At 51.6% G+C, this 21,793-nt stretch overlaps 2 protein-coding genes across 4 annotated transcripts in view; one reads left to right on the top strand and one right to left on the bottom strand.

Annotated features, from left to right (window-relative positions):
• LOC116827228 (uncharacterized) overlaps positions 1-21,793 on the top strand; it is a 423,640-nt gene that overhangs the window by 308,150 nt on the left and 93,697 nt on the right. The gene's annotated exons all lie outside the window — the stretch shown is intronic.
• On the bottom strand, positions 8,871-17,102 carry LOC116833207 (zinc finger protein RFP-like). Its single transcript, XM_032794552.2, has 7 exons — positions 16,426-17,102; positions 14,631-14,726; positions 13,835-14,065; positions 12,999-13,021; positions 12,157-12,272; positions 10,637-10,696; positions 8,871-9,484 (listed from the first exon to the last, which is right to left on the bottom strand). Exons 1-7 carry the CDS (start codon positions 16,840-16,842, stop codon positions 8,970-8,972), a joined length of 1,458 nt encoding a protein of 485 aa, XP_032650443.1. The 5' UTR covers positions 16,843-17,102; the 3' UTR covers positions 8,871-8,969.

A 21,793-nucleotide genomic window follows, 5' to 3' on the forward strand; every position in this document is an offset into this window, starting at 1 on the left:
GACACCAAGCACTTTGGAGCACAGGATTGGAATTCAAAACACCATTAACAAAATGGAGAATTGGTCTTCTTGGCTGGGCCCCTCTCTCTAGACTGGGATGAAGTGAAACCCCAGAGCCAAACACTCCTCCTCCTGGGCAGTGCGCTCTGCCCTTGAATGGTCAGATGCTACTTAGCACTGTCACAGCAGCTTTGGCTGGGGGATTCTCCCAGCACTTTCCAATAGCGGGAAAGAATTAAATCCCTAGCAATGGAACTCAAGAGTCCTGACTCCCAGTCCCCTGGTCCTGAGACTCCAGCAGAGCACACTCCCTCTCAAAGGCAAGGGGAGTGTCCATGAGGGCCTGCTTGTAATTGTCAGCTGTGGGAGGGAGTGTGCAGCAGTGGTTAGCGAAGGGGCCTGGAAAGAAGGACTGCTGGGTCCCATTCATCCTTCTGACACTTGGTGTCACCCTGAGCCAGTAGCTTCCCCTCCCCAGGCCTGTTTCTCATCAGTAGGGTTGGGGTCGCTGTTCCGACAGCCCAGGGGGGTTGGGAGGCTCCAGGAAGGTGTGTAAAGTGCTGGGATTTCAGGATCCCGGAGGCGCTGTCACCCCCGCACTAGGGTGATGTTCTGCACCCCTTGCTGCTGGCCAAGTTTTTCCTTTCCCTGGCAATAAGACAGACTCTTGTTTTCCCAGCCAGCCGATCGCCGAGTGTCATCACCCTACCTGCTGGCTGGGCAGGGTAACTCCTCAAGTCACCACCCTCCTCTCCAGCCTGCCTTGGGCTTGGAGAGTGAGGAGAAGGGCGAGGGATGACACTGAACATCCTCCATCCATCGCTCCCTCACCAGAGCAAGTGAGTGGCATTAGGGTTCCTCGGTGGCATCCCCCGTCTGTCTGGGGAGAGGCAGAAAGAGGGGGAGAGAATCTCTCTCAAAGGACATTGGATTTGTAAACAGCCCCCAGGAGCCCCTCACTCTCAGGCCAGGCAGGGGCGTCTCCAGAGCCATCTCCAGTGTGTTTGGCAAGGTCCCAGCAATGGGGCTCCCAGCCCTTCCCTTATGGGAGACTGTTCCCCAGGCTGAAAGTCTCTGAGCTGGGCCAGACCCGGGAAGCTGCTGAGCATGGAAATCAATGGGAAACGAGGGGGCCCTGGCCTTGCTATGCCTAGGGACATTGAAGTGGGGAATGGTTTCCCAGGAGAAGTCCGGACTCCTGGGTTCTGTTCCTTCTCTAGCCTGAGTGGGGGGTGAGGCGGGGGGTGAGTGTGTCCTGCGCTGGCAGGAGGGAGCTGCTTGTCGAAAGTGACCGATGGTCTTTGTGACTGACCCCAGTGCTCGAAAAGGAAGAGACTCCCCGTTCTTGCATCCCCAGGGTTGAGGAGGGGGAATGTTGAGGGGGAGCAGATCATGCAATGAACTCCTGCCAGTGTGTGTAGCCTGCATTCCCTGCACCCCTGTGGGGGGAGGAGGAGCTGCTCTGTCTGGGGCAGGGATGGGGAAGGACCAAAGAGGCTGGTTAGTGAGAGGCTGCCTTGACCTCAGACTCACGCCTGCTCCCCGCTTGGTTCCAGGATGGCCAGGCACCTGAGGATGTTCAGGAAGAAGGCTCTGCAGGTGGCCCCAGAGCCTGAGGGAAGCAGCTGCCATCTTCCCCAGGAGTGAAGGGGCCCCTCCCCCGCGCTTCCAGGCCACCGGTGGAGCGCGGGTTCCGCCTGCTCTATCTCGGCGTTTACCTCTCTGCACGCATCCGTCTCGCCGGAGAAACTGGCACGGTTTTGAGGGCAGGGTGGCGGGGCGGCTCCGGAAATGGGACGCACGGGACTACTCGGTGCCTCTCCTTCGGGGGAGGCACTGGTGCTTAATCAACTGAGTCCTTGTCCATGCTCTGGTACCGGCTCAGCAACACCCTGGTCCCAGCCCCGGATTTCCTGACCAAACCTCGGACGAGGATTCTGGAGTTCTCTTGGGCCAGGACGGCACTGGGTCTCTTGCAGGGTCCTCCACCTGCCCCTGGAGGAAGGGGGCAGGGCCTGAATGCCTTCGTTCACTCAGTCCGTGTCTTCCGCCTCAGGCCTGCAGAGGCTCTGTTATGGTGCGGGTAGTGCCGGCGTGAGCCGTACGGGGGGTGGCGCACGCCTTTCCTCCGCCCCTTCCGAGGCCTTCGATTTACGACGCAGCTCTTTTCCTCCATCCGAGAGGTCTTCCGCGAGACCTCTCCGGTGCTGCCGTTTCTACCAAGACCTCCTCCGGACCTGGAAGCTCTTTTTCTGCTGACCAGGTCCGTGGTGGCCACCGTGGGGGCAGACCTCCTCGCGGGCCCTGCTACACAATCCCCACTTCGTTGCAGGTGGCGGAGTCCCCCTGCGGTGCGCCGGAGGCTGGTCTTGGGCGGAATCACCAGGGTCCGGAGACCTCCTGGACTAACGAGCGGGGAGATTGGCCTGGATCCCCTGACGCTGCCCGCGCATGGGGCTCTCTCCAGATCCATACTCCCAGGCGCGCTCTTCAGGAGGTGAAGGGCGCTTTGCTGAACTGCTGCTCGGGCTTACCTCGACCGGTCCTACGAGAGGGCACGCCCCCCCACCCTCCACCCCGGCCCCATGGACATTTTTATGAGGCCCCTTGCCCCGTGGACCCATCGGCCCCCTCACCTTTCTCTGCAAGCCGGCTGCACGATGTGCAGCCGGTTCTGTTCCAGACCGGCCACGGAACATCTGTACACGCATCGTGCTCCACACCCTTCACTACCTCAGCCCTCGTGTCCCGCCCCGATACCAAATGGCGGGAACTTATCTGCCACCTCTCGGAGGTGAGAAGCCCGGTGGCCAGCTTGTACTCTGCCACTGGTCCCCGGCCCGCTGGGATTTCAGTTGGCGGCTCCTTCATTGGGGCCGGTGAGCACGGGTGTGTCTTGGCGCGGTCATCTCACCCTGTCCCGACAACCTGCCCTTTCTGTGGCGTGAAGGAAGACCTTGCGCATCCGTTTAACTTTGGAGTGCGCCAGGTGCAGCCCCTGTTCCGGCCTCCTGACTATCTTTTTACGGTCTTGGTTGCACTTTTCCCCTCACCTTTTATTCTTATGCACTCCCCAATCGTTGGCCCACCAAGTCGCGGGATTCCTTCTTCTCCAACCTCCTCTTGGCCTGGCCAAACTATGCCATCTACAACAACCGGAGAGGAGGCGTTGGCGACGGACTTCCTGCGACTGCAGGGCCTATTTCCGTTCCTCCGTCTTGTTCACGCATCCGGGCGGAGTTCCTCTGGGCGGCGTCCACTGGCTCCCTTGACGCCTTTGAGGAGCAGTGGGCAATTGTCCCGGGGTTCTCTGCTCGGTTTCCCCATCCGGTTCCCTTAGTTTAGCCCTCTGACCTCACTTCCTGATCCTGTTTTTTTCATTCGTTGGTCCCCCAGAATTCACTGGTGTTCTAGCCCTGTGGATCCTCCCCTTAGGCTGGGGGGAGGTCCTTTAGAAGTGGGCGGGCTTCGCCCGCCCACCCCTGGGATGCCAATAGGCTAACATACCTGTTTCTCAGTACTTTACTGTAGCCATCTGGCCTTGCCCCATCACAGTTGAGGAGAGGAGGGACATGGCAAGCGGCAGTGGGGAAGCTGAGCTGGGAGGGAGCCGAGTGGGGCTTGGGATGGAGTGGAGCTGGAGTGTGGGCAGGGCCTCAGGTGGAAGAGGCGGGACAGGGAGCTAGGCTTCCCCAGAGGAAGCTTCACCTGCCATCCATGAATTTCCTATGATGCGCCATAGTTTCTCTTCTTGGTGAGACATTGTGTCATCGGTGTCCAATGCCACAGTGCATCATGAGAGATGAAGTCCATCTGAGGAACTTAGCCCATACAGTAGAATGGGGACATGAAGCAACCATGTGACATCTCCCATGGGACACAGTAGTTGCATGTCCATTTATTTATTTATTTATTTTGCTTTTCTGATTAAATAATTCTGTTTTCAAGAATTTTTTTATTAAAAAAATTAAAAAATAATGGAAAGTAGACACTTCTGTGAAAATATTAATTTAATCAAAACCCCAATTTTCCAGCAAAACCCACAAAATTTTCAAGTAACGTTAATCACAGGGACATCACATGATCCCTTCCATAGATTATCTAGTTGCCTTTCATCTCCTCTCATAGCTCACCATGGGGCTATCATGTTCTAAGACAGCGGTTCTCAAACTTTAGCAACCCAATGATCCCCATTTTGACTTACAAATTTTCACGGATCCACCAAGCTCCCGGCCCTGCCTCCACTCCCCCCTTCCTCTAAGGCCCCACCCCTGCCCCATATCTTTCCACTCCCACTCCACCCCACCCCTCCTCTTCCCCACCTCTTTCCTCCTCCTCCCCCTTAGTATGCCATGTCTCCATTCCTCCTTATTTTGGAGATCCCCTTTCCGGATCAGGGCTCTGTAGCTGGGGCAGCACAAAGGGTCATAGTCCTCCTTTGTCCATGTCTCACAGCACTGAGTGATGCAGCCTTGGCAGAAGTTGTGCCCACAGTGTATGGTCACTGGGTCCGTGAGATATTCCAGGCAGATGGGACATTTGGTTTCCTCTTGGATTTCTCATACAGGAGTCACTGTGGCCATGACTGCTGGGATCTCTGGGCTTCTGTTCTCTCTGCATCAGAAATGGTTTTGCTGATAATGGGAGGTGCCTGTCCTTCCTCATATCAGTGGCAGAGAAGCAGAATAAGGTGAAGAGAAAGGAGAGGCAAGGAGGTGAAGCAGGAGAAAGATAAGGAAAGAAGGAAGCAGGAACTACATAGGCAAGTAATGGGAGCAGCGGGGTGTAAAGAAGCAGAAAGGAATGAAAGAAAAAGGGGAGAAGGAAGCAAACAAACAAAAACACAAAAGTTTAAACCCAGGGTCTCTCTATACAGTATGTGTCCAGATGGGGGTCGGGCTGGATTGTACTCCAGTATCTAGCCCACACCGCCCCCTTGCTTCAGCGGCCTCACTGCTATTGGTAGTGTGTTCGCTCCAGCAGTGTCAGCATGTGTACATGTACCCGAGCTGGGAATCACATCTCCCAGGTGCTGTGTAGATGTGCCATCAATTGAGCTAGGACATTCTCAATGTAAGTAGGGTCTGAATGAGCTCTCCCCTGACACCTAGTGATGAGCTGGGGAAGAGGATTTCAGGAGCTGCCCTTGTTTGCATGGACACACCCACCCTGCCTCGGTGCTCAGCATGATGGGGCTGCTTTGCCAAAATGGTCACTTTTGGCTGGTGTTGGATCACCAGTCACTTTGTTATTGGGGGCAGAGGCACTAAAGGGCTGTTCTCCTTGTTGTGTGAATCAAGGGCAGCAGAACTGAGCTTGACATACCTTGATTGAGGGGCTCACGCTCAACTAAACTGCACTCGCTGGGCAGGAGATGTGGGTGCCAAAGCCCAGGGCAGTTGTGAGAGGGTTGGGACAGATACTTATGCCTTTTGATGTGGGCCCTAGGTAGTATTTGATCTTTTCTTTCTCTACTGTGGAATAATAAAGCTGATTAAGACTCAAGGGAGGGTCTGCTTGCATACCAACAAAACTGAAATCACAGATAACCAGGTCTAAGCATTAGGCATCCTTTGGGACACTGTCTCTGATACAATAGATTGCCTTGTCTATGCCAGTAATGAGGCTGCCCCACTAACAGCTGAAATAACTGAGAACTGTGCTAAGTGGTAGGACCTCAAGACCTCCCAGAGAAGGTGGGGTGGGGAGCGACAGGCAAAGTGACTAGAAGAGCGGCGAGCTGCTGGCAGAGCAGCCAGTGCCAGAGTAAATACCTGGACAGCAAGGTGTACTGCTAGTGCCAAGGCATGAAAATGGCAGCAACTCATTAATATGGAGCAAACCTTGAGCTGAAAGCTGATTTTATGGTAAATATTCTTGTCGCAGCCCTAAGCCCATGCTCAAACATGGCGTCTGTGTGGCCAATTGTGCAATATTGTAGTGCCGTGTGCATTTTCCCGCGTTTTCTGCCTGGTCACCTAGGGATCAGGCTAGCGCCTTGTGCAAAAATACCAGCGTCCCGTGTGCATAAGGGTAGTGTGCCATGTGCAGATCCTGTTTACATGGAGGGCTCCAGCTCGGAACCCGGAAGACGAAGGAGCTAGGGACCAATCAGATGCTGACACGAGTAAGAGAGTTTTCGAATAAAACCATGTCTCGCACCAAGATCTGCAGGAGTATCCCCATGTTAGCTGGAAGACTTGGATCCTCCTTCCAGTTAGAAGGGTCTCCTGTGGATTTAGCCGGCTTGGGACGGGTGGGATTAATTCCCTTCAATTCGTTATGCTCTTGGTGTCTGTACTGCTGGTCAGCTGTGCCTGGAGTGCGGTATTTGTATTCTAATTTCTGTAACATTCTGTTTGCTTAGCCTCTTCTCTTTTTCCCTCCCTTATTTGGTACAGAACTGTATATATTGTTGTTACTTGGTACCAAGTTATGTATATAGTATATGAAAGTTAAATTGTTGTATTAATTGCTAATGTGGTTAATTGTTGTACTTTACAATATTTGGTTAATGTATATAGTTTACTCAGTTTGGTGTATCTGCTCTAATTTCTGATGAGCAGTTAATCACAGATCATTTGTTTCCTGTTTGTTGGTTGTAAATAGATTGTTTCAAGTGTAAAAATATTCTCGTTCAATAGTATTGTTAGTTGGTTAAAAGCGCTTCCTCCCCAGCCCAAGTTGCAACTTATCCCCTCTATAAATTTTTGAACTTTCAATCTGTCATGTTTTGATTTTCCTTACTCGATCAAAAACTTACTCGAACCTGTATTGGTCTCAGACACTTCTAAGCTTTATGACTTTGCAGTCTAAAGGTTACAGCCCAGCTCATTCAAAACGCCAGCTAAGAGCTGGAAAGATTTTAGGTTTAAACTTTGTGAAACACCAAACACAGAAGGGAAAATAACAATCCTACTCATTCCCCACCCCCTATCCCTGCCCCATTCCAGCTGCCCCAGTCTCTTCTAGTCATTTTTTCTCCCTGGGCCAATGCTGAGCCCATAATCACTGTGTGAACTGGGTCTGCAGGGGGAAATATGAGCCAGGGATCCTAGTTTGGGTTTTGCCTGCGTCTGGGGAGATGCGTATCAGCTCAGAGAGAAGGGACAATGAGGACTGCTCAGCACACAAAACTGCACAGGCTGTTTGCTGCTGGAGCTCCCTGCAAATGTTTCCCACCAACACATTTGCCACCATAGCTCTAGGTTCTGACATGGGTTGCACCATTGCTCCTTTGACCTCAGCAGTTAGCCAGTATTTGGGGCCTTGCTAGGTTCTTCCACTGGGAGGAGAAACTGATTATAGGAGTCAGGTTTTTCTTTGGTGCAAGCTTTATTATTTACAAAGAACATCCACACGTCTGTGTCCTGAGCACGGTAGAAACTAATAGAAGCCGGCAGTTTCTTTACTCAGAACTCCACATCAGCCTTTCCAGGGAACTCTGTGCCTGAAGCAAGTTCTGTCTCAGTTTCCTGCCATGGTCACACTCACGACTGCTTCTCTTGGCTTTCTGTCTCTCACACACCAAGCTGCCAGCCAATCCCTCAGCCTATCTGTTTTCAGCTAGCACCAGGGAAACCCCTCTTAGGCTTTCTCTACACTTAACACTTAGATCAACCTGGCGATGTTATTCAGGGCTGTGAAACACTGTGTGCCCTGAGTGCCACAGCTAGATCGACCTAACTCCCCAGTGTAGACAATGGAATTCTTCCAGTGACCTGGCTACAGTCTCTCAGAAACAGTAATGAACTAGAGCAATGGAAAAAACACTTCCGTCAATGCAGGATGCTTCTACACTATGGCACTTCAGCGACACAGCTGTAACGTTGGAGCTCTGCTGTAGTAGCGACTGTAGTGTAGGTATACCACTATTCTTCCTGAGACCTGGTCCACACCTAAAACTCAGGTCAGCCTAGCTACATTGTTCAGAGCTATGAAAACTATCAACCCTCTGTGATGTAGTGAGGTTGATCTAACCCCTGATGTAGACGCAAGTAGGTCAAGGGAAGAATTCTTTGTTGCCCTAGCTACTGCCTCTCCTAAAGGTGGATTTACTGCATTGATGGTAAAACTCTGTCTATTGATGTAGGAAGTGTCTATGCTAGCAACTCATTTCTACTGGATATGGGGATGAATGCACACTCGCCAGTCCCTGGGTCTCCTTCTCCCAGGCTCCCGGCTGGTGCGGAGCTTCCAGCTTCTTCTTCTTTAGTTGGGGATTGGTCCTGCTTTGAGCAGGGGGTTGGACTATATGACCTCTTGAGGTCCCTTCCAACCCTGATATTCTATCATTCTAAGAAAACACCAAATCCCAATTAATTAATTATGTGTCTCTGCCACTCCACATATGCTTGTTCCCAGCCCCACATTAATTCTGCCCCCCAACCCCATATCACTTCTGCCCCCAGCCCCTCCAACAATTGCGACCCTACAGCCTCCACATCTGCCCCTCGGGGTCCCTTTTCCTGCACTCCAGAAGTTCTTCCCCCTCCCCCTCCCTCGTGCTGCAGGGAGGGAGGGAGGCAGGAGGAGCTTCCAGGGGTCACAGAGCTAAGAGACCAGAGGGTTGGGTAGACAGGAGTCCTTCAGGCCATAGGGACTAGGATTACTTGGCTAGAGAAACCCATTTTTCCATTCCCAGTGGGCTGTTCCCCCTCATGTCTCAGTGGCACTGTCTGACCCAGGATCCCCAGAGTCCTCCTGGCTCTTAGAGGACAGCGGCAAACAGGCTGCACAATCCCTGGGGCAGTGATGCGATTCACTTCTCTACCTCACTCACTCAATGCTCTCTATGGTTTGACAGTCCAGATGGTGCAGAGTTGAGACTGGAAACAACCTCCAGGGTCACAGTGATGGCATGATAGAAACTCCACAGGGAGAGGTCACAGAGACAAGCGTGTGTGAGGTTAGAGAGGCTGATCTCCGGGCTCCTAGAGAGCTATTCCCCTGCCCCTCCCCTGTATGTCTCATGGACACAGGCAGAGCCAGGATCGGTATCCCACCCAGAGCCAGGGTCGGATTCTCTCCCCAGGGACGGAGCCCGGCGGGAAAGTGAAGATCAGGGCCTCGTCACCAGCATCAATAAATGTCACCTGCCCCCGGTCACAGTCCAGACAAACCCGGATCCTGCTGGGGACCCATCTCAGGGGCAGGGGGGTCACAGGGGAAGTGAGAACCTGGAACTGACCCACCCATCGCTGCACAGCCCAGATCCCCCCCTCAGGGCTATAGCTGATCCCTCCCTTCCTCCCCACAGACTCTCTGGCCACCCCCACAGCCCAGCATTGCCCATCCTCCACCTCCACCTCCCAGCAATGTCTCCCTGAGGTGAATCCCTCACAGCCCAGCACACAGAAGTCAACGTCAAATCTCTGAGGGTTGTCGGGGAGATCCTGCCGTGTGTATCCGTATCTCACACTTTTCCGATCCTCAGACAGGACGAGGCGGAGTTGAGCCGTGTCTGGATCCAGAGTCACATTAGCTGGGACAGAGAGAATCAGAGCGTTAGGGGAAGAACTCAGCCCTAGGAAAGGCTGGGACCATTTTTCAAACTACCCAGCAGCCCCATCCTGGCTGGGACAGGCCTAGATCCCAGGGCGCTGCCTCTGTCCTGGGCACCTGAGACTGAGCAGAGATGTCACTGCAGTTACTCAGTGTGTTTCTCATTTGGTTCCAGAAGCTTCAGCTCCCTGCCGCCTCTGCTGGGGCTGCTTCATTCTCAGCAGCAGAGAAACAGCTAGGAAGGTATCGGAAGCTTTTACTGAGGAAGGACCAGAGGAGGCAGGTACCATCTCTATACCCCAGAGGGAAGCTCTGTCCCCTAAAGGCAGCGTCTGCTTCCACATTGGAGAACAGAGGAAGGTGCAACACTGGGGAAGAGCTGCTTAAAACCAGAGAGTAGGAGGTGGCATTGGGTCGGGAAGCCCCATCCCCAGTCTAGAGAGAAGGGAGGAGCTGCCAGCATCAGAGGGAGAAAATCTCCCCAATCCAGGAAGCAGTGAGCAGCTCCAATGGGAGAGTCCAGTCCTGCCCAAAGGAAAGGCAGGATGTTGGAGAAAAGTGATGGGGAGACCCCTGCACTGGGGTGAAGTTGAGGGATGTGTCAGCCCTCAGGGCAGAGAGCTTTGTTCGGGTGCTCCTCAGTGAGTGTTTCTGTTCATTAGCCTGGGCATGAACTCAGCACTAAGGTTGATGTCAAGATTGTTTGTGTGATGTCAGCTTGGCATCTCCCCAGGAGTTCCAGACCCTTAGTAGAAGTTGGGGGTGGGGCACGAGGTCCCACCACCGGTGGCCCCATTCACTGCATGGCCCTTCCCCCTCCTCCTCTTCCTGCTGAGCCCCTGACCCCTGGCCAGGCAGGGAGCCTTGGCTGCTGGGGAGAGCCCCTGACCCACAACCTGCCCTTGTTGGATACCTGGGGGGCCTGAGAGCAGCCCCCAGCCCATGTCCCCGCTCCCTGAAGTGCGCCACTCAGGGTAAGTGGAGGGGGCAGGGCTCCCCAGTGCTGCCCCAGCTCCCTGGGTGGGAGCCCTGCTCTGGCATCAGCCCTGGCCAGGGGCCAGGTCCTCGGGGGAAGTGGAGCGGGGTGGGGCCACTGAGAGGAGCCAGCACCGGGAAGAGGCTGCAATCTCACCCTGTCTGTGTGCTCCTAGTGGTTGCCCCTTTTTTCTCTCCAGTGCAGATGGCAGAGTGTCTGGAGGGGGAAAGGAAAAGAAAGGTGAGATTTCAGGCTTTCATATTTATAACAACATCACAACTCTGAACTCATAGACCTGTGTTGTCATCATGACACAGAAACAGACAGAGACACACTCAGGTATTTAATGTAAAAAGGTCTGAAACCTATTTCCTCTCTCATTCAGGCATCTCCTAGCAATAGAACCAATGTCCTTGCAGCCGCACAACCATCCCAGGACAGACAATCTCTAAGTGAGATTTACTTTTCCCCTCATCATCTCCTCCCACCCTTCAGACTCCAGTTGGTTTCTCTCACTTCCTGTGTTTTGTCATAACCTAGACCCAGGTCATGCAAAGACTTTGGCATAAAAGTATTTTTACCCACTTGGGTCCCTTTGATACTAATGGGATGTAGAGAGTTTGCAAAATCCTGGCTCTGTTTGTAAGCTGTTGGGGCTGTTTGCACTGATTGACTTGGCTTTGGCCTGGTGAGCAGTTTGCTTGACATAAGGGAAATGTTGCCTTAAGTGACCTTAAATATCAGAGGGGTAGCCTTGTTAGTCTGGATCTGTAAAAGCAGCAAAGAATCCTGTGGCACCTTATAGACTAACAGATGTTTTGGAGCATGAGGTTTCGTGGGTGAATACCCACTTCGTCAGATGCACGTAGTGGAAATTTCCAGGGGCAGGTATATATATGCAAGCAAGCAAGAGGTAACGAGGTTAGTTCAATCAGGGAGGATGAGGCCCTGTTCGAGCAGTTGAGGTGTGAAAACCAAGGGAGAAGACCTTGTTATTAAGTGATTGTTCATAAGTTGTTAAGTGGGACAAAGAGATGTTTTGACCACACAATGTGCTTAAAGACACCAGACACCAAAAACGTGCTGTCAAGGAGCAGTTACCAAAGTCCAAAAAATCCCATGTGGAGAAAAGAGTCAAAGTGACCTGTGCACATCAGTGTGTAATGACCGGTAATGAATGAATCAGAAACAAGAATAACTTGAAAATAGCTTGGACAGCAAAAGCCCTGCCAGTTAGAAAGTTCATGCATGTGTAGTTTGTGAGTTATACAAGATACTAACAATGCATAACACACAAAGGTGATTGGAAAAGAATTTATAAATATATAAGCTGGATGTGTTTAATATGTCAGACATTGTAAAGAGTAGTCAGAGCATCATAGGAGAAATGCATCATGACCTGCCTATGCCTCAGGAGAAGGTAACTGGGCAGTATTTCTTTCAGTATGTCTGTCATTTCTTACGTTAACAGTAATTGTAATGGCAAGACATGCTTTTGGAACAAATAAGGGGTTGAATTAATCAATTTGAGTGACTTGCACCCCAAGTGCGTGGCATTCTCATCCAACAGTTAAATAGAAGCATAATCTAATTATGAACCAACTGACCAGAGCCATTCTCTTCCCACAGTCTCAGACATTGATTCCAATTTCCCCTCCTAGATCCCTTCTAGGTACCTTTGAATTTCCTTAAAGCCTCCAGTAGCGCAATAGTTTTCTGGGAGAAACCACTGACTTGCTCTTCCAGCTCAGCAGAAATCTCTTCTGGCTGCTGGAACTTCCCCTTCTCACACCTGGAGAGAAACAATTTCACCTGATTACATTTCATTTAGTGATTTATAAGTTGTTCCTAGGGAGTCGCTGCTCTAATGGGCCTGGAGTTAGAATTCCTCTACTTCTCCCAGCCTCAGAGCAGATGTGACACAGCCCAGGGCAGTGCAACCTTCCCCCCAAAGATTCCATGAATGTTCTTCAACTCTGGCCTGGAGAGACCAGCTCTGGAGATAAAAGGGGAATTGAGTCTCTATGGCCAATTCACTCCTAGGCCTCCATGCTCGGAGGGACAGGAGGTTCCCAGGTGAAGTGCTGTAGAAATCTGCCCACTAGGAACTAGACTGAGATACCAACTCCCCCTTCCCCAGCTCATTCCACACAGGTCTCCAAACAGTCCTCAGGTGGGACAGACTCTTGACCACTGCTGCCCTGGGCTGAATGGTAACCAGGGTCCCAGCATTGACAGGCCCATATTCCATCCTCACTATCCTGAGGCAGCCAGTCCCCCAGGGAGGTGACATCTCTGGGAAATGTTTTAGGTGAGTCCTTCCCACAGAATGGATAAATCCAGAGTCTTCTGTGCAAGGGTGAGAACCTCAGGATGAAGTTGATCAGAGAGATTTGTATCTAGAATGTGACCTTCCCCACACATTTTGCTGTAGAGCCCCAGGGAGAGGGAGTGCTAACATCACCATTAAGCTCTTTCCCAGCATTGTGAAGTGTGAGGGGGAAAGAGAGCCACATACCTGCTCAAGGTACTTCTGATGTCCTAGAGAGGATAGAGAGAGAAAAAAGAATCTCAGCCTTAGTCTACACCGGGGGGGCTGGGAATCAATCTAAGTTACGCAACTTCAGCTACATGAATAACGTAGCTGAAGTCGACGTACTTAGATCGACTTACCGTGGTGTCTTCACCACAGTGAGACCACGGCTGCCGTTCCCCTGTTGACTCTGCCTGTGGCGCTCACAGCAGTGGAGTACAAGAGTTGATGGGACACTACTCAGGGGTCGATTTATCGCGTCTTCACTAGACACAATAAATCGATCCCCTCTGGATTGACTGCAGCCCGTGGATTGGGCGGGTAGTGAAGACATACTCTCAGTCCCATCTGATGCACACAGGGGACCTCAGGGAAGGGTTTTGGCAAATATGGGGAAGAGAGGCCCTGCCCTGGCTCCAAGGCTATGGATTCCCTGAGCTAACGGGGAGGGATAGCTCAGTGGTTTGAGTACTGGCCTACTAAACCCAGGGTTGTGAGTTCAATCCTTGAGGGGGCAATTTGGGGATGGGTCCTGCTTTGAGCAGGGGGTTGGACTTAGATGATCTCTTGAGGTCCCTTCCAACTCTATGATTCTAACAGGGCTTTTCCATCTGTAATATCTCTGTGTCTGTAGTGCTCCAAAGAACAATAGTCATTTGCATGTCAGCAATGCACATCCAGTTACATTGAGATCTCTGATTGGGGCCATTGATAGCCAGGGGAAGCTGGGTGCTAAGGATTCACTAACTTTTTTTTTCCATGGCTGCTCTAGCCCTTAAGCAAGCATGAAGTTGGTGTCTCTGTTTCTCCCTCGGTCTCACCTTCAGGAATTCACTTCCTGGTTTCTGACATTTCCCCTCCATTTCACTGATCAGCTCACTGAGATGGGAAATCTGCTCGGAGAGTTTACTGACATTTTCATTCTGGATCCTCACAATCTCCTCATCCAGCTTCTCCAGCTGGGCCAGCAGGAGTTGCTCTTGTTCCTCCAGGAACTGCCACAGTTGCTGAAATTCGGACACAATCTTCTCCCTCTCGGTTTGTGTTTGTTTCTGTATGAAAATAGGGAAAGGGCTGGTCAGGGACATGAATGGTGACTGGGGTCCTTTCATGGAGAGCTGAGCGTGCAGGAGGGAGAACTTTGTTGAAAATCCTAAGATTTCGGACATTTGACTGTATCCTAGGAAAAGGATTCTCTCACAGCTTCCCCTTCAGCCCCTATCTCTCTGAAAGAAAGGTTTCCATGTCTGTCATGTCAGCATATTATGTTATTCATGGCCTCTAGGAATTCAGACCCAGAGTAGCAGGAGGCAGGACTGAGCACTACACTGACAGAGACAACGGGGGAGAAAAAAGAATCAAACATGTTAATGCACGAAATGACCAGACACAGCAGACAGCACATCACAGCTGACATTCAGTTCACTTGGGGAGGATTTCTGGAAAAGCCACAAGGGCTAGACATTAACTCATCAACCGAAATGGAAGCTTAGGGCTTCTCTACACATGAATCTAACCCACTGATCATGTCTACTTTCACCAAGGCCACACAGGAGTCTGCCTCCAAACAGACCTCCCACTGCCAGTCCCTGTGGGTTAATAACAACAAGCACCTACCAGATACTCTTGGCATTTCCCCTTTTCAGTCACTTTAAATCCCAGCAGCTTTTCTCTCTCTTCTCTCAGAGCCTTCAAATAGGCCTGAATTTTTTCCTGAAGAAACAGAAAGGATTTGGAAGTTTCACTTTGAAGGTTGAGAGGCATGTGGTGCTGGGTGTTTTTTCACCCAAACCCAAGATGACTGTTGGTTCTAATTGCTTTGTGACATCAGGGCCACCAAGGAGATGAAACCTTATCAATGCAGACTGGGAGTGTGTCATATTCCGACTTGTTACCAATTCAGGTTCAGTCTTTTCAGTAATTAGACAGAGATCTCAATTATAACCAAGCTTTTTTGGTATTTGTGAATTGATTAGTGGTACAGCGCATAACAGGACACTGGAGTCACACGGGGGTGAATCAATAAACCTGTATTTGAGAAGGTTTAATGAATAAATCCCAGAAGCCACCAGGGTTTCAGCATGGGCTGGGATTTCAGCCCTGAAGCCCTGGGGACTGCACTGGTTGGGCAAAGCTGGTGTAAGCACCAGGGCAAACCCATGAGACGTCGGGAGGCCATTCGTCTGGTTGGAAGCTACACAGTCCCAGTTTTGTGAAGCACTGTCCCTGTCCAGTAGGGACCCAGCACTGGACGTGGGTTTGTCCGGTGAAAAAGAGCGAGGAGGAGACCAAGGATGCAGGAAGATACCAGTGAGGGCGGGGGCAGGGGTGCGAGTGGCACTTCCATGCAGAATGATGCAAATGGGGGTGCACTGACAAAGGTGGTAGTGGGCCCATGCAGGCTGAGCGATTCACATGCAGGAGGGCCCATGCAGGCAGTGAAATCCCAGTGGTACTTGGCGTGGATCTGTGCTGTTTGGAGCCCTTTTGTGTGTGGACTCAAGGTGCTTGGGGTCCACACAGTGTTTAGCCCCGTGATCTCCTCTAGTGCAGGATGGCAGCATCTGAGTTTAACCCCTCATGAAGCAACATGGGAGTTCAGAATCCCAGTGAGAAACCTCGTCTCCCTGCTGGGCCTCGGGCCTTTAGCAAGGAATCTTTTCCTCCTACTGTCCGCACTTCTTCACTGCTCAGTGCTATGGGGGGGGGGGAGGGGGGAGGGGGCAGAGTAGCCTAGTAGTTAGGGCACTGGGCTTGGCCTTGGAAAAGTGGGGGTTTATACCCAATTCTGCCATTGACCTGCTGAGTGACCTTGGACAAGTCAATTTCCCTCTTTGTGCCTCAGTTTTCCCTCCCACCTTTTGTCTCTCTTGTCCAGTTAGACGGTAAATGGGTCAGGGCAGGGATTGTCCCTCACTGGGTTCTGCGCAGGGCCCCCTGCAATCGAGGTCAAATCTCATCTGGGGGCTGTAGGGGCTGCTGGGATGCAAACAACAATAATAAACACTGTGATCCAATCAGTAATAACAGACACAGCTTGTAACTCCTCCTTCTCCGGTCTGAAGGCAGCGCTCCCATAGACTGGCCTTCAGCTCTTGTGAATCAAACCTCACTGGTCATTTAATAACTTCTGGTCTGCAGAGAATTCCCTTAGTTCACTGGTGGGAACTGGGTTTGAAAAGGATTCAGCTGCTCAGAGAAAACTTTCCCACATCAGACAATTTTAAAAACTTCATCTCTTGTCATTCTTGCCAGGCTGGAATATCATTAATTTCTACAGCATCTTTCATGTAATGAAGGCTACACACAGGTAAATGACACAGTTACACCTGTCTCGGGCAACTTGTGATGCCATTAACCTGTCATTCAAATCCAAAGTTATTACCCATTAGACTGGACAGCAACTCTGTACCTTGTACTCCTGGGCGGCTTCCTGTATGGGAACCACAGTGTGAGTGCGGTGAGCCCGGGATCTGTCGCACACCACACAGATGGGGGTTTGATCCTCTTCACAGAACAGTTTCAGAGCCTCCTGGTGTTCCCCACACACCCCATCCCCTCCTGTTCCCTTTGCTGCCTGTAAACTCAGCCGTTTTACTATTTCTGCAACATTTGCCAGCTGCCTGTTGGGCCTGAGGTTTCTCTGTAGCACAGTTTCTCTGCACTGAGGGCAGGAGGCGGCTGTAGCGGTTCCCTCCCAGCACTGGGTGATGCAGGCTCGGCAGAAATTGTGCCCACACTCCAGACTGACAGGTTGTGTGAAATACTCCAGACAGATGGGACATGTCGCTTCCTCCTGGAGACTTTCCACGTGGTTCTCTGCAGCCATGGCTCCCTCTGGGCAGCGTAACAGGGTAAGTTTCAATTTCCTGTGTTCACACTATGCCCCGCCTGCAGCAGCAAGGGGGTGTTTCCCTTCATGCAACTGACTCATACTGTTTGTTGAATTGGAAGGAGCCCACTGGTAACATTACAGCCCTGGAGGCTTTGGTGAAAAATGTACCACTAGGGCTCTGGTGCTGCAATCAGCTCCTGTGCTGGTGGGGAGGGTCACTGGGGCTTCCCATGGACATCAGCATCCACCTGTGAGGATGAGCCTGCAGGAGCAGGGTCTGTGTGTCTAAGGAGCATAGACATGGCAGAATTCTTTTTTTTTAATATATAATTTTGACAGAGGTTTATTTTAAACAATTTTTATATTTATTGATTTAAACTTTCACAGTGGGACAAAAATCTGGGTTTCAGCATTTCATTCCAATTGTTATCAATTTAAATTTTCACAGCTGTGGGAAATCAGGGGGGGATCAGACAATAGTTTGGTCAGACAACAACTATTTAATGACACTGGGCACTGAGATTCAAAAAGTTGAAGCTTTAGAACCGTTACAATTGTCTGTAAACAGGTAAATCTCCCCCAGCAGCTCCCCCAGGGCAATAACCCAATTCCTCCCCCCCCACACCACATGGACAGAGGCTGAGAGTCCATCTGATGGCGGCTCAGGGGCCAGCATGGAATATGCTGGGATCTCAGTCTGGACCCTAGTGGGGCAGGTGACCCCATCTCCCACAACCACACCCAGCAAGGCCTGCACCGATTTTCTCCTTTTGTCAGTCCCAGCAGAGACACCAGGGACTCAATGGCGTATGGAAACCAAGCTCCTCCCCAACAAGTGAGGGCAGCGGGAGTGAGGGGAACTTGTACTAGGGGCCTGCAGGGTACATGGTCATAGGCGGTGAGATATATGGGCTCGTGGTGCCCTGGCTTCAGGAGTATTTAGAGTCGGGGGCCCTGTTCCACCAATATTTGGAGCTGAGTCTCTCCCTTGGCCCTGCCTGTAGCAGGCACCGGCCCCCACCTGCCACAACCACCCCTCCCCAGGTTCGTGTCCCCCCCAGCCCCAAAGCATCCCCCCTGGCCCCAGAGCGTCCCTGCCAGAATGAAAGCTGCGCACAGCTCTCCCGGCTGCTGCTGCCTATGGCAACAAGACACCGGCAGCGGGGGGGCAGGAGGCACACACATGCTTGCCAGCCCTCCCCTCTCCCAGCACCCACCTGGAGGAGGAGACGCTGAGGGGGCTTCCGGCAGGAGACAGGATCATCTGCAGTAGACCTCACTCACCTGAGCAGCTACTGGGGCTTCAGTGAGTGACCCTGTGATCTGCACACACACCCCACAGCCACCACTCCTGCACCACGCTGGGCAAGGGGCAGCCCTATCCCCCACACCCAGTGAGGCTACGGTGCGGGGCAGCAGGGGAGGAAGGAAGCCACATGTGATGGCAGTACCCACCCCAACCCCCACTGCAGGGGATACAGGGTGGGGGACTTTCTGGACCTGAGCAGCTGGGGCTTGGGTGAATTTTGTGACACCCTGCCCTCCCGCCATCCACAGCCACCACCCTGCAGTCACCACTCCTGCCCCATGCTGGGCAAGGGGCAGCTCCATCCCCCACCCCCATTGAGGCTATGGTGAGGGGCAGCAGCAGGGGAGGCCACACATGATGGCAGCCCCCTCACCCCCCGATACCCGCATAGGGGAGGCGAGAGGGCTTCCTGGACCCGAGAGGGGCCCTAGGAGCATGTGCAGTGACAGTGGTGCAGAGTGAGTGTGCTGCTGGGGGTGGGGGGAAAGGAGGGGTCCCTCACCTGAAGCTCGCGGCTGCCAGTGGGCAGAGGGTTAGGGGGAGAGTCCTTTCTGACCCTAGCCCTGGAGTAGCCTGTCTGCACCCCAAGCTCCTCATCCCCAGCCCTGCCCCACCCCAGAGCCTGTGCCCCCAGCACCCCAGCCCTGAGCCCCCTCCTGCACTGTGAACCCCTCATCCCCAGCCCCACCCCAGAGCCCTTAACTGAGGGGAAAAACACGCAACTTAAATTTGGCAGTCAGTTTGGGGTATAATCATGTTTTGCACAATACTTGATTATTGGCAGTTTTTCAAAGGGACGCTATTAAGGGCCCAAAAGCAAGCTATTACGCTGGGTAGAAAAGATAGAAAATGTGGCCAAAGACCACCTTGGCTTAACCACGAGATTTTGCATGATCTAAAAAATAAAAAGGAGTCATATAAAAAATGGAAACTAGGACAACAATTTAAAGGATGAGATATAGGCAAGACGCAACAAATTATATATAGTCAACAATACATAGGAGGAAGCAGGGGAAGATTAGAAAGAAAGGCACAAAATGAGTCTCAAACTAGCTATCAGAATAAAGGAAACAAGAAGACTTTTATCAATACATTGGAGCAAGAGGAACACAAGGCAGGTAGGCCATTGCTCAGTGAGAGGGAGAAACAGTAACAGGGAAACTTGGAATGGCAGAGATGCTTATGACTTCTTTGTTTCGGTCTTCACGAGAAGTCTGAAGAATGTCTAACATAGTGAATGCTTATGGGAAGGGGAGGTTTTCTAAGATAAAAAAGAACAAGCCCAGTTCCCCAGAAACCCAATAGATACAGGAGCGCTCTATGTCCTCTGGCTGCCCTGCTGGCTGGAGTCTCTTCTCCTTCTGGGTTGCTGCGCGGCTGGAGTATTCTTTTCTGGACTGCTGCTGCTGAGTGAGGGGTGGGCGTGGCCTTGCTGGCCAGCCCCCACTCCCCTCCTCTGGAGGAGAAGCCAGACCCACCACCACTACATGCCACCTGTGAGGGGTCCTTCCTGCTGGCCACCAGGGTTGCTGGAGGAGGACTGCTGCTGGAGCTTGGAGGAGGAAGAGGACTGAGAAAACCCATTGGCTGCTGGGGAGTGCACAGGACTCTGGAGGGGCATCAAACCTGAGTAACTCTCTAACTGTGCTCTATGGTGTGGGGTTTTAGACTGTGTTGTGGGCCACAGGGGTGTGGCGTGGAGCCTGCTCCTTGGTCCATCTGTGTCCTGCCCAACATCCCATCACCCCCACACGGCATTTACCATCTGCCTCGTTCCTGCCTCTGGGACTCAGCTGCTCACTTGGCCTGCCCACCCTATTGCCACCGTTTGGGCTGCAGCAGCCAACAACTGATTTGCAGAAGTGCTTCATGGTGCACGACACCCCCCTTCCCCGGACTGACCCCTTCCCCTCTGCAACAGGCCCCATAAGCTTTGCTCCTTGTTGCCTGCTCGTTTGGCCCTGCCCCCCCCGGCAGCTTCAGTTTGTTTGCCTGCCCGCAGGTTCCCTTTCAGCTTTGTTGTCCTGCCGCAGCTCTGAGCTAGCCCCTTGGTCCTCTCCCACTCCCAGCTGGTCCCTCCTTCTGCAGCCTTCACCTTGATTAGCCCTGCCTCGTATGCCCATGCCCCTATAGTGGTACGTGCTTCTCTCTGTTTGTTGCCCCATTGCACTGCACCCCCATTGCTGTTGTATCCACCTTCCCCTAGTGCAGCTAGAGGAGCTGGGTTTGATCCTGTGTCGGTGACTACCCCCCGAGTCCTTGATATAGTCCCTGTCAGCCCTCCATTCCCATTTGGCCCTTCTCCCCGCCTGCAGCCTGCAGGAGGAGTTGGTTGACCTGCTCCCCTCCCCTTCCTTTCCTACGGTGTTTCCCTCCCTCTCTAAAAAAGAAAAAAAAAAGAAAGTTAGATGCCTGCAAGTCAGCAGGGCCTGATGAAATGCATCCTAGAATACTCAAAGCTAATAGAGATGGTAGCTGAGCCTCTAGCTATTATCTTTGGAAAGTCATGAGAGATGGAGAGATTCAGAAGAAAGACTGGAAAGGCAAATATAGTGCCCATCTATAAAAAGGGAAATAAAACAACCCAGGAAACTAGACCATATTAGTTTAACTCTGTACCAGGAAGATATGGAGCAATGTGCTTAAGGATCATCTGCAAAACACTTGGAAGGTGCTAAGGTGTATGGGAATAGCCAGCATGGATTTGTAAAAACAAATCATGTCAAACCAATCTGGTAGCTTTCTTTATAGATAAGAGTTTGTGATAGAGGGAGAAGCGTGGATGTGGTATACCTAGACTTTAGTAAGGCATTTGATACGGTCTCACATGATTATCTCTTATCGATAAACTAGGCAAATACAATTAGATGGGCTACTATAAGGTGGGGCAAACTGCCTGGATAACCTGTACTCAGAGCAGTTATATTAATGGTTCCGCAATCCTGCGGAAAGTATAACAAGTGGGTTCGCAGGGTCTGTTTGGGGACCGGCTTCATCAATTTTCATCAACTACTTAGATACTGGCATAGAAAGTACACTTATTAATGTTGCAGATGATACCAAACTGGGAGGATTGCAATCTGCTTTGGAGGACAGGGTCATAATCAAATGATCTGGACAAATTGGAGAAATAAGTATGAGGTAAACAGATGATAAAGGCAAAGCAAAGTGCTGCACTTAGGAAGAACAATCAGTTTCACACATACGAATGGGAAGAAACTGTCTAGGAAGGAGTATGCAGAAAGGGTCTAGGGTTATAGTGAACCACTAGCTAAATATGAGTCAACAGTGTGATGCTGTTGCAAAAAGCAAACATGATTCTGGGATGCATTAACAGATGTGTTGTGAGCAAGACACAGAGTCATTTTTCCGCTATACTCTGCACTGGTTAGGCCTCACTGGAGTATTGTGTTGCAGTCTGGGCACCGTGCTTCAAGAAGATGTGGAGAAATGGAGAGGTCCAGAGAAGAGTAACAAGAATGATATAAAGGTCTTAGAACATCGACCTATGAAGGAAGGCTGAAAGAACGGTTGTTTAGTTTGGAAAAGGAAGACTGAGACGGGACATGATATGCAGTTTCAGGTATCTAAAAGGGTGTCACAAGGAGGATGGAGAAAACTTGTTCACCTTTAGCC

This window comes from Chelonoidis abingdonii, chromosome 12, assembly GCF_003597395.2.
Source record: "Chelonoidis abingdonii isolate Lonesome George chromosome 12, CheloAbing_2.0, whole genome shotgun sequence".
Lineage (NCBI taxonomy): Eukaryota > Metazoa > Chordata > Testudines > Testudinidae > Chelonoidis > Chelonoidis abingdonii.

Bases quoted from the DNA above. Each gene is read 5' to 3' on its own strand.
- LOC116833207 (XM_032794552.2), bottom strand. From the start codon at position 16,842: ATGGCTGCAGAGAACCACGTGGAAAGTCTCCAGGAGGAAGCGACATGT. The intron at 14,066-14,630 runs GTAGGTGCTTGT...ATTTTCATACAG, and splicing joins GGAAATGCCAAGAGTATCTG to AAACAAACACAAACCGAGAG. The intron at 9,485-10,636 runs GTGAGATTGCAG...TCTCTGTCCCAG, and splicing joins ACTAGGAGCACACAGACAGG to CTAATGTGACTCTGGATCCA.